The sequence below is a fragment of the Stylophora pistillata genome, chromosome 1, assembly GCF_964205215.1.
Source record: "Stylophora pistillata chromosome 1, jaStyPist1.2, whole genome shotgun sequence".
Lineage (NCBI taxonomy): Eukaryota > Metazoa > Cnidaria > Anthozoa > Scleractinia > Pocilloporidae > Stylophora > Stylophora pistillata.
The window spans coordinates 9,720,320-9,732,408 of record NC_142519.1 but is presented as its reverse complement, the minus strand read 5'-3'; the positions used below and the strand labels follow the sequence as shown (position 1 = coordinate 9,732,408).

Below are 12,089 nucleotides of genomic sequence, written 5' to 3'. Positions count from 1 at the left end.
CCAATCGTGCTAAAAAAAAAGAACATTAGCAATCGGCGAAACCAAGAGGATGATTTATCTTACACACGCATGCCCTGAGTTAATTTTTCAGCCATGAGTCAAAAAAGCTGCGTCTGCTTGGCGAGTTGAGGGAAAGGGGGGGGGGGGATGAAGGGTAATTTCTTCCATTTTTTTCCTCGCTGTTTAACCACATGCACTCGTTCGAAAATGCTGAATTTCCATTTATATTGTTTTATTTTTCTTGTTGCTTTTATGGCCAGCTTTTGGAAACTCCTGGATGGGGATATTGAAATCACGCAAATTAATTTAAATGTAACTATTTACAAAGGATCAATATCCCTCTCCGACGTAATAGCTAAGATTTGACTCTACAGTGCTAATTGAAACTCTTCTTCTTTCTCATTCGTCATAAAGATATGGCGGAGGCAGGATATTGATACGTCGTCGTGGAACGTGGAAATCGATATCTACGAGGAGGCGACTCAGAATCAAGATAAATCGCAAATGGAGAAAAGTTGTAAGGTTTAGAGGAGCTTTCCGTGTTCGATACGGAAGGCGAAGGTGTAGAGTGAAGATCCGAAGAGGAAGGGTTATTGTCAAAATCAGACGAATATGGAGAAATATACAGCGAAAGCGAAGATACAGAAGAAGGCGAGGAAGACGAAGAGTGCGAAGGCGACGCCGAAGAAATAGAAGGCGACGAAGGAGAATTAATAGACGAAGACGAAGGCGAAAGAGAAGAAGGAGACAGCGTAGAAGAAGACTGAGGAGAAAATACAGAAGGAAAAGATTACGAAATATAAGAAGACGACTACGAGGAAAAAGGTTGTGGAGAGGAAGAAGACGTAGACGGAGATCTCGTCGGTACAGGATGCGATTTTTCTTAAACGGTCGATGGGGAAGAGTGTTCAGACGTAGAGGATACTTGCGAGTCCGCATCGGGAGAAGAGTAACAAAGATAAGGTAACAATTTTTTTTTTATATTTTACTTTTATATTTTTGATATTAAGCAGTTATTCAATATCTTTATTAGGACTCATAAATTAGGATGTGTTTCAGAGAGATTGATCGAAAGCGACATGACTTCGACGTGGTTTTGTCAGATAGACGCCCGATCCTATAACTTGCCAAGATAATGTTATTCTATCGTAAAATTTATATTAAAATTTCGCTTTAAAATGTCGTTTTCGAGCCATGATGGGTTCTCAACAACGTGAGCTAACTGATTTTTAAGTATTTAGCTTTGACGTCTGTTACAATAACTTTCTTTCATTTAATTTTTCATTTACTTAAGGAGAAACTAAGCATGATAGACGGAATTCCTCTCGGCCAGCCCCAGATAATTTCATCTTATATGCTAACGATTGCAGGGGATGGAAAACGATTTACAGCAGACCTTGGGAAATTGTCATCCTTATAATTTTCTCGAGGCATAACTTTTCCAACTGAGAGCCATCTTAAATGACTCTAGATTTTGTAGCCCAGGTTAAATCGCCGGAAAGAGTGATAAAAATGATGTTACACGGTTTACCTGTCTATGTTTATGTGGTTTGGTTTCATACTGATTCGAATTTACATTTTTACCGACCAAAAACTAGAAAATAAAGGCTTTAAAGGCGGCAAAGAAAGACTACAAACTCAAGTTTGAACAAATGGGTTTAAAATCGTGATTTTCAAAGAACAAAACAAAGCAATCATATCTATTTAAGTGCGTTTGCCAACTTGGCTAAGTTGTTGGGTCGATGTTTAGATGACACAATTGAGGAGATTTAAGCCATTCTACCTGGGTCAACGCGGGTCTTGACAAGTGTTACTTGGCAAAGAGGGGTGACTTACAACTTGATTTCTGAATATCATTAAAACGCTAGCAATCATTTGGCTGTTACATTTTTACCCTTCGCAAATAAGAAAAAAGTGACCTAGGATCGCGATAAGAGGCCTAGAGTGCGGAGGGATGCATTGCTTTGTTTTCACGAACCTCTAGCTTCACGTGGAAAGACACCATCCACAATGAATTTACTCCTCTTAATTTTCTATACTCCCACGCACAGATATCGTCGTGGCCGCTGGACTGTGTGGCGCAAAAGAAGATGGTTTGCCCTTCGTGGAAAAAGCCGTCTGAAAATACGTTATCACAGGACGTGGAGGCGGATTGTTTACAAACGCAACAGGCCTGTTGTGCTCGTTGGAAGAAGATACAGAACAGTGCGGATCCGGCGCGGACGATTGATCATTAGGTTTAGACGTAAAATAACAAGGCGAAGGAAAGGCTATGTAAGGAGAGGAAGATGGTCGAGGTTAGGCCGTAAAGGATTCCTGAAACGTTCGAGACGTTCACGACGCCTGAAACGTCTGAGAAGATTAAAAAAGAGGAGGAGACGGCAAAGGCTAAGGCGAAGATTGCGCAGACGAAAGATCAGACGAAGAAAGAGAAGGTACAGGAGAAGGAGGAGAAGAGCAAGGAGAAGAAAAAGACGCAGAAGAAGAAGGAAGCGACGCAGACGAAGGATCAGGAGACGAATTAGACGAAGCATAATGCGAATCTATTATGCTAGGAGATGGAGGGAGGTTTACAGAGAAGGAACCAGACTGAGATTTACATTTGGACGAAGGCCCTACTTCGTCAGGTAAATGGAAACTAATGATCGATGGAGAGCTAGAACCTTTCACAAGTGAGAGTGAAGAACTTTGCAATATGGGGAACATAAGATTATCCAAGACCAAATTCTCCGAACTATCTGATGAGACGTGGGAGTGAAAGGATTAAAACAGACGTTACTAATTTGGGGAGGGCCAAAATATATGATTTCTTCAGAAAGTTTGGATCCTCTCCTCTCATCTCTCAAAACACTTTGCTTTTACATCTCAATATAGTAGGGTATAAACGTTTTCCATCAAGAATTTTATCTACTTTAGTCGTTTCTCATACGAGACAAAGACACCCCGCTCTAAAAACTGCAGGGCTGTCGGGCATCATATCCAATCTTTTTACCTCAAATTATCATTTCTCTGTCATTGGTTTTTATAAGATGAGTGCGAATCGTTAGATTTCACTAAAACCAGATATAAATTGTTTCTATCAAAGTGGATTGTTCAGTGGCTGTGGATACAAAACTGCCTTGATATTACAAAATGTATCAACATTTATTTATTATCTAAATTACTCCAGCTGAACGATAATTGAGATTTGACTTTGAATTCACCTCCTAACTAGTCTTTTATTGTTTATTTAAAGATGTGGCTTTAGAAAGGTAAGCATTTTCCGCGGAGGTAGATGGATTCGACTTAGCCGGCCGAACAGACGCATAAGAGTGTTGTACAGGAACCGCTGGCGACCAGTTACGAGAAATAGGCAAGGGTTACTCCTAAGATACGGCCGAAAAGGATATCTCATGCGCTTTACAAAGGGATTAATTGATGTTTACCGCCGAGGACACTGGAAGCGTCTCAGAAACCGCCGCCGAAAGGTTTCACGGCGTAGGAGAAGGTTAAGGAGAAACAGAAGAAAACGACGACGAATGAGAAGAAGACGAAGACGAATCCGACGAACTCGACGACGAAAGAGGCGACAACGTCGAAGGCGAAGAGTGCGAAGAAGACGAGCTAGAAGACGAAGACGTTTGCGAAGGATTATTAAGCGACTGGGGAGGGGTAAGAAGAGACGCCGAGGAATTCGAAGAACCCGAAAGCTGTTCAGTGTCCTTCGGCTCTTTTTCAAAGGAGGATGGAGAAAAGCTTATAAAATTGGAGGTCGCTTGAGAATCCGATACCGTGGAAGAACAACCGTAATAAGGTAACCTTTTTATTTTTATTGACAGCACTACAGATGTCACCGGCGTTTTATTTTCCTAATTAAGTTGACAAGGAGCTTGATTGTCCTTTTTCATTTTGTGGACAAAAACTAATCGGTAATGTACAGTCTTTCAGAATAGTATGGAACACCCGGCCATACGTACTAGTAATGAAAAGGAAGAAATCTGAATATTCCCAATCCACAGCCAGTGCAATGCCAATTTCGTCCGGACCCATAACTTTGTATGCATAGTAACACTGAAATAGAGACAGGAGGGGAGAAATAACAAAGTGGAGACGTTGGTTCACTTTTTAAGAGTTCACTTTTAGGAAGAATAAAGCGCCACATTCGTTCAAATGTAGAAGTTTGAAGATTGGTGTACAAAAAGATTTTTATTATTCTCCTTAGCTACTACGCACGTTACAGAACGCTAAACATTACCAGTGTTTTGGTTGTGGATTTAGTTTGGTTTGTATCGCTAGTTAAGGAAACACCCAGTCTTTCATGATCACTTTTAGAACGGACCTCATTCATTGCTAGTAAAAGGCAGTAATAGGTGGTAGTATCTGAGTGTCATTTAAGGCGAGTTTTTAATGCATCATTATGAAAATATGGTTTTTGCACATGTCCTATTAGTCTGCCTATTTCCTGGTGGAAAAAACATGATTTCGATGAGATTATGTGTACTGAAAAACACAGAACTCTGCTAATTTCACAGAAGGAAACAGTTGCAGTCCACTCAGCATGCTTCGCACTGTCTCATAGGAGTAGTACACTAAAATCTTCAAACATTTTGTTTGTTCCACAATAGAGAAACAAAGCAGATTTTCGGAATATTCTGTCCAGATTGGTACACATATTCCTCTAAGTTGTTTGAAATAGCGGATAGGTTTTCACATCCAATTGTTTTCTTTCCTAACACAGGTGTAGTCGTGGTTATCTTTACATCCTCTCAAGAAAACGATGGCGTAGAATAAGAACACGTGGTAAAGTTCAGGTACTGTATCACAGACGCTGGAGGTACTTGATATCAGTAAAGAGAAGGGGAAGAAGAATGCTCGCTGTCAGATATGGTCGTAAACTAATTAAGATCACTATCCGTCATGGTCGAGTCAAAATGTTTGTTCCAGCACACTTCGAAACGGTTAAACCAAAGCCAAAACCACGACCAATACGACGAAAGCGGCCACGTTCACGTGGACGAGGACGTTATGGGCGTCTAAGAGGGCGACGAAGACGGCGACGTTGGCGAAGACGACTTCAACGACGACGGCGAAGGCGTAGACGGCGTTATATACGACGCCGCCGAAAACCTGTGTTCCTTTTCTATTATCGACGACGCTGGCGTTCTATTATCAGATGGCGAGGTCAAAGTAAATTGCGTTACCGCGGAAGATGGATAACCTTCTAGTGAGTAAAATTTGTTTTTATTTTGTGCATAGATTTCAGTTTCTAAAGAAACAATTGATCCTCTGATGATGCCGCTAATGATCCAGTTTAGCAGAAATGACATAGTAACACATTCTAACCGGTCTTACTTGCTGATCCATAATGAGAATGAGAAGAGCAAGCAGACGTTCTCAACAGCAACGGGTAGGAAACAGGGGGATGTGTTGGTAAAAATTGTCGAGACAGACCGCTGGAAAATATAGTGCAGATGAGACCAGATGAATTGGACAACTAGCGTAAGCTACTGCCATAACTTGTCCACGCACGTGAGAGAAGGAGAGTGTAAACAAATTTGAGAGAAATTGGTCAGTGATAACGAATTAAAATAGGCCAAATTGAACCATAAGTGAAGAACAAAAACCCTCAAAATTTTCCAACAGGCGCTTCTCCCCATAGCAGTGTAAGCTGCTGAGGTTGGTTACGAAAAAAAAAGCTGAGAAAGCAATGGTGGCTCCTGGAAAGGCGAGAAGCCTTAATTTAAACTTAAACTTCGTGAGCCTTAGTCATAGATTACGTTCTACGAGCGTGCGAGAAGGAGAGTTACTTCAAATTGAATTATCCTCAAATAATTATAAGTTAGACGGTTGAGAATGGTACATTTATGTCCCCATATAATTTATCATTATTTGTTTTTTAAGGGGTTCTTTTACATCTAAGAGTGCTAGGATTTCGGTGGCATGGAGATCACCTGAATTTGAAAGTCTCAAAGAATATAAGTCCGAACAGGTTTCTTGGCCGGTTCTAGTGACTGAGTGAAAGGATTTTATTGTTGAATACTATAGAATTTATGTCCCTAAAAGGTCAAAATAGTTTAACATAGGTCTTTTTACCTAGGAAGTAGTCATTAAGACATCTACAGGATATTTTCGCTAGTTATCGTTCATTAATGGCACGTTAGACGTCTCTGGTCCGTCACCACGAACCATACTAACTTTATATGTCTTGAACTTCAACAGTTATCGAACAGGACGATACGTCAGAATCACTTACAAAGGAAGAAGCCGCATTATACGTCACGTCAGTCGACGTTTCAAGTTACGTCTGGGTTACAAGCGATGGAGTTACCTTAGAGTACGTAGTGGAAGGCTTATGGTTCGTTCGTTGGGACGTTACAGGCCATTCAGGTTAACGGGCGGTCGCATCAGGCTACTATACGGCAGAAGATGGACAATAATTAAGAGACAACCGCGAAGCCTAAGGAGACGAAGGCAATTGAGACGTCGACGTCGACGACGACAAAGGCGACGCATAAGACGGCAGCGTCGTAGATACCGACGACGTAGGCGACGAATAAGACGGCGCAACGTTTTACGTTTCTATTATGGTCGAAGATGGATAAGTGTATTCCGCAGAGGTAGTTCATTGAGATGTCTAATTGGTCGCAGATGGAGACTTGTTCGGTAAGTTCCTCCTACTACGGAATAATTATATGTAGCCTGTACCAAACCAAATATTCGCTTAAAGAGCAGCCTAGGGTCACTTTACTAGTTGTTACAATAGCAATCAAGATAAATTAGATAAACGATAATCGGACAAAGATTCTTCAAGATTCAACTCTTGGCCAAAGTACGCGGTTAGATCACTGATCATGACTCTGCTTTGATCTAGTGTTGACATTTTACCATTACAGCATTGATTTATAAGTTTGTCTGAGTTACGAAAAACGCAACAGAAGATGTGGTAACGAAGTTATATTCAATACACTTCTATTTTTATGTGCATGGTTACGACCACAGGCGCTATAGTTTTAGTTGTTGTTTCGACAACAGGGAATGACCACTTTCAAACGCAAGATTTTTAGGCTTAGATGTTAGAATATGTACTTACGTCCTTGAATGGAGGCCCAACAATCAACGTTACCTTTTCAGATACCGTAAAGGAAGGATCGGAATCAGATCTGGAAGGAGATGGAGGTGGTTGAGCAGACGAATCAAATTCCGCTTTGGCCGAAGATGGCGATTATTGCGATTTTACCGTGGAAAACCTCGCATAAGATTTAGAGGAAAACTGAAAAAGCTGCGCATAGCTTACGCTAAATTGCGCATACAAAACAAAGGAAGATGGTTGAGACCCAGGACACGCAGAATTATACGACGACGACGACGAAGACGACGAAGAAGAAGATTAAGGAGGCGAAAAAGACGAGCGAGACGGCGACGCCGGCGAAGAGGACGGGGAAGGCGCCGTGTACGTCGATGCGTTATGCGTATACGGTTCAGAAGACGATTAAGGAAGATTTACAAGCGCAGAGGAGGATTGGTGATGCGCTTAGGAAGGCGATACAAGAGAGTAAAGTGAGTTTAATTGGTTAGGTCTCTGTCTAACATGCGGGCCACGAGATCTGCGAAGCTATAGCAAAAGTGATCTTGAACTTGCACATAGGCGGAGCACTAAGAAAGGAAAAAGGAAAGGAAAACACCACTTCCGTGATTTTTTCTAATTTGAGATCACTTTCACTGGGACTCGGAAATACCTGAAGTGACCACCATTGTCAATAGGCTAACTCATCCCTACCGATATAAGAAAAGATAATGCAATCGCAGAGTAAACTGGGAAATACTATGTTCATAAGCTTACCCGTTACAAGGCTTCTTAAAATATCCAGAACACACAAACGGAGACAAGTAAGACTACGTTTGACACGGAGACAATGCAGTACAACTTACTATTTTTTCTCCCTCGCTGGTTTTAGGCACTCTTTACAGAAAAAAAAACCTACTAAGATTGAAAAGATGAATCATTGGATTTGTCAGACCTAAATTATACATCATCAACTGATATAAAGTGACTTCTTGATTATTTCTGAAGACGGAAAACATCTCTTGTTTTCCAGGTACAAGTCCCGGAAAGGAAAGATCTCATTCAGATTCAGAGGAAGACGACGTTATATCAAACCGTACATCCGCATCAAAAGGCGATGGTGTCGTATAAGACGACGCAGAGGAAGGGTCACTGTAAAGTTACGAGGAAGATACCGTCGATTCAAGCTTATACGTGGAATACCAGCCTTTAGGAAAGGTAGGAAATGGCGAAGAATCCGTTACAGAACTAGGATATCACGAAGACGTCGTCGCCAGAGAAAACGAAAATATCGACGCAACTTACGAAGGCTACGCCGCTTAAGGCGTTACCGCCGACGAATGAGGCGAAGAAGGAGACGGATACGACGGTCCAGGAGACGTAACAGCTCCTTCATGATCTACTATCACCGAAAGAGAAGAGTAGTCTTCAGATGGAAAGGAAGATTGACCTTCCGCCTTGGAGGAAGGCGAAGAAGAATCAGGTAAAAAAACAATAAATCTTCCTTTTACCATCAGGAAAATTAAACTGTAGGTGGAATGCTGGAATATTTAGAAGGATTCAACTTGATTGTAACTAAGTATCGTTTCAACAAATGCGATTAAAATAACTTGAATTAGTAAAAAGTTCAGCAGTGGGGACAGAAAGTAATTCGCTTCACATATGAGATCGCATTCGTCTACAGCAACATACATAAGTCTTTAGAGAAGCAGTTCAAATGATTCTAATCAGTGAAAGAAATTCGTTTAAAAGAATCGGTTTTCCTAAGACAGACAATAAAGGACATGTTCGAGTTCAATGTCAGCTTTTCAATCTAATTTTCCACAAGACTTTCAGTGGCATTCCCTTGTCTTCGTTGAATCTCCATTAACCGCCTCCCGGTTAGCTCAATGGATAGAGCGCTGGACTGATGTGCGGGAGGTCGAGGGTTCGAGCCCCGGCCGGACCAACACTCAAGGTCTAAAAATAATTGAGAAGAATATGCTGCCTTTCTATAACATCAAGAAATGGTTTAGATATTCTAGTCTTCTCGGATAGGGATGAATAAATGTAGGTCCCGTCTCCTGCAGGGTTAGGGGTAGGAGACGTTAATTTCCCACGCACGAGTTTATTGTGTGATGGATGTCCTCCCCTGGTGTGGGATGGGTGGGTTGTTGTCTTGCGTTTCAGACATGAGCCTCTGGCTAGGGCAATATGGGTAACCATGCCCCACGTAAAGACATTAAAACATTGATTACTATTACTATTATTGATTGAATCTCCAAAAGCATTAAATGAAATACAGATTATAGTAACTGATGTTGATTCACCCTAATATTTGCTTAATAGGTCTCCGATGAAGGGCGTCAGCTCATTTGCTTTCCTCTTTTCCAACTTATTCTAACGATCTAAAATCCATTAGTAATCAATCAATCCGACTCTACCTCAAATATGGCTTTATTTTTTATTTCATCTTACTTTAGGCTCTCTCGTGGCCAGCTATATTACTACTTCCGACGAGCTTGGAGACATGTTCCGATGAAGAAGTATCGACTCTACGTGTACAGTAGAAGGAGATGGCGACCAATTTTAATCCGGCGTGGAAAACTTAACGTTCGCTTTCGTAGACGGTACATACCAATCCGTGTCACCACCAAGGGAACCTCTATTAATCTAAAAGGACGCTGGGTACCTCTCAAACGGCGAAGACGTGCGCGTCCCAGAAAAAGGCCTTGGAGACGCGGACGACGCTACGGGCGAAGGCGCCCCAGCGTGATGCGTTTATATTTGGGAAGACGTTGGAGATCAGTTTACCAAAGCAGAGGAAAGTTCTTCTTCCGCTATAGACGCAAGACATGTAGCCTAAGGTAAAAAGAAATCTACACAATGATTTTACGAAAGCGTTGGCTTCTGTACCTCTGTGTACCACCTAAATAATGTCGGACAAGCTAAGACACAGGAAGAAAACACAATACCTATTAATGTACTTCCAATGTTGACAGCTAAGAATTAGAGTAACTCTTATCATCCTATGTTTACACTCTCACAGCTGTATATTCTTGGTTTTTGTATTCTTATTAGATTTGTGCGTGGTTCAGTCTCATATTTCTTTGGTCGAAGATGGTATCGAATCAGTCCTGTAAGTAAGTTAAGAATCCGTGTTAAAGGACGGTTCAGACGAGTAAGGATAGTCAGGAAAAACATCTATGTCACTTACCGACGCAAACGCACGCCAATTCGGATCATATACGGCAAAATACGGTTCTACAGCAAGAGGAAGTGGCGACGTATTTCTACCCTCCGTGGCCGGCGAACGAGGAGACGTCAACGGCTAAGAAAACTCAGACGGTACTGGAGACGGTTTAGGCGCAGAAGACGAAGGCGTCGACATCGATACCGAAAACGCAACGGCAGAATCTTTTTCAGATGGGGTAGAAAATTCAACCTCGTTCGAAGTAAGAAAGGACGACTCCGCTTCCGTATCGGCACCAAGTACTATTTCCTAAGGTAGGGAAACCTCTTGTAACAGTAATTAACACAATCCAGGAATCGTGAATTATTTATCCCAACAATGTCATGTTTATTATTTATCAGCACCCACTTTAGTATGAAAAAAGCTATTAATTTGTATTTGATCCCTTCTGAAAAAAGAGCAAGAGGTTTTTCCTCAAACTTTTACAACAATAGTCCTTTTTACAGTTGTGGGCTTGGTGGTCAAGCCTTTGAACAGGAGTGAGGCTTAGGGTGACCTGGTTATGATAGAGATGTTGCTGCTTTTTAAATGCAAATTACTTTGTTATCATGCTAACAAGACACAGGTCTCTATCACAACAGGGTCACCCTTGGCCTCACTCTTGTTCAAAGGCTTGGCCACCAAGCCCACTGTAAAAGGGACTATTGTTAATTGTTTCTACGGCATAACGGAAAGAAAGAGTACTTCTGCAAAATTTCGCATGTCTATCAACGTTTCGATTTTTGCAAACTTCCTTTTTCAAGGTTGCACCACTACACTGTAAACGTTAGACATGCAGATATGAATACTGCTTACCAATTAAAAATTATTTCAATGCGATTTATGTTTTCCGTGCTCAAGTAGAATTTTGCTTTCAACAAACAAAAAAAAGGTGTATCATCTCTTAGAAGAGGGTTGGGCAAAACTAAAGGTGTTCTAGGATTCCATGACGCACAGACATGGTTCTAGAGGTCACATTTCCAGAGACTTCCTTTCCTTAACAAGTCTTAAAAAAATTGCATTTGTCTTACTTTTCACAGAATCCGAGACAAAAGAGGTATCTGGATACGCTCCGGCAGAAAACCTTGGAGTCTGATTAGACGACCCATCAGACGCTTGAAGATGTACGTCCGTGGCAAACTACGCTGGATTTATCCACGTAAAGGACGTTTGATGGTCTACTACAAGCGAAGAGGACGCCCGATACGATTCCGAAACGGACGGCCATTTGTTTGGCTCCATAGGAGATGGAAAGGCCTTAGAGTAAGATCGAACTACGCAAAAATGCGAATCCGGATTGGAGGCGTTTTAAGGATTATCCACAGAGTAAAAGGCCAGTGGACTGTACATTACCAAGGCAAATCCAGAAAGATCAAGCTGCGTGGACGACGATTTGGAATCCGTGTCGGAGGTAAATGGAAATATATTCCTGCAAGGGGAGGAGCATTGCAGATACGTTATGGAAGAATGTGGCGACGAGTCAGGAACTGCTGCAACAAACTGAAAGCTGTGTTACGAGGCCGCCTTCGACGAATCCGACTTCGGTACGGAAAAGCCAAAATGCGAGGAAAGAAAGGTTGGAGTAGGTTATTACGCAAAGGATTTGGCAAATTTCGCTTAAAACGACTGAGAGGTACGTGGTAACACTGTCAATCTAGGGTGGGTCGGAGCACACCAAGATTGGGTTGGGTTTGTGTTATCTCTAGATTGTAGAAGTCTTTACTCTAACAGTCTCTCTTTTTCTATTAAATTATGGACACAAGTATAAATATGAAACCATAATGAGAAATAAGAGCAAGATTCAGAAAATCCTAAGTTAAGGCGTATAAGGAGAAC

At 41.6% G+C, this 12,089-nt stretch overlaps 1 protein-coding gene across 2 annotated transcripts in view; it reads left to right on the top strand.

Moving 5' to 3' along the window:
* Positions 1–12,089, top strand: part of LOC111321990 (uncharacterized) — an 83,060-nt gene that overhangs the window by 70,312 nt on the left and 659 nt on the right. For both annotated transcript variants that reach the window (XM_088735269.1, XM_088735271.1), the window contains 10 exons: positions 415–963; positions 2,052–2,627; positions 3,236–3,793; positions 4,718–5,203; positions 6,199–6,642; positions 7,111–7,536; positions 8,076–8,525; positions 9,505–9,888; positions 10,103–10,528; positions 11,294–11,886. In XM_088735269.1, coding sequence (XP_088591395.1) covers positions 415–963; positions 2,052–2,627; positions 3,236–3,793; positions 4,718–5,203; positions 6,199–6,642; positions 7,111–7,536; positions 8,076–8,525; positions 9,505–9,888; positions 10,103–10,528; positions 11,294–11,886 — 4,892 coding nt within the window. The remainder of the gene's footprint in view (positions 1–414; positions 964–2,051; positions 2,628–3,235; positions 3,794–4,717; positions 5,204–6,198; positions 6,643–7,110; positions 7,537–8,075; positions 8,526–9,504; positions 9,889–10,102; positions 10,529–11,293; positions 11,887–12,089) is intronic.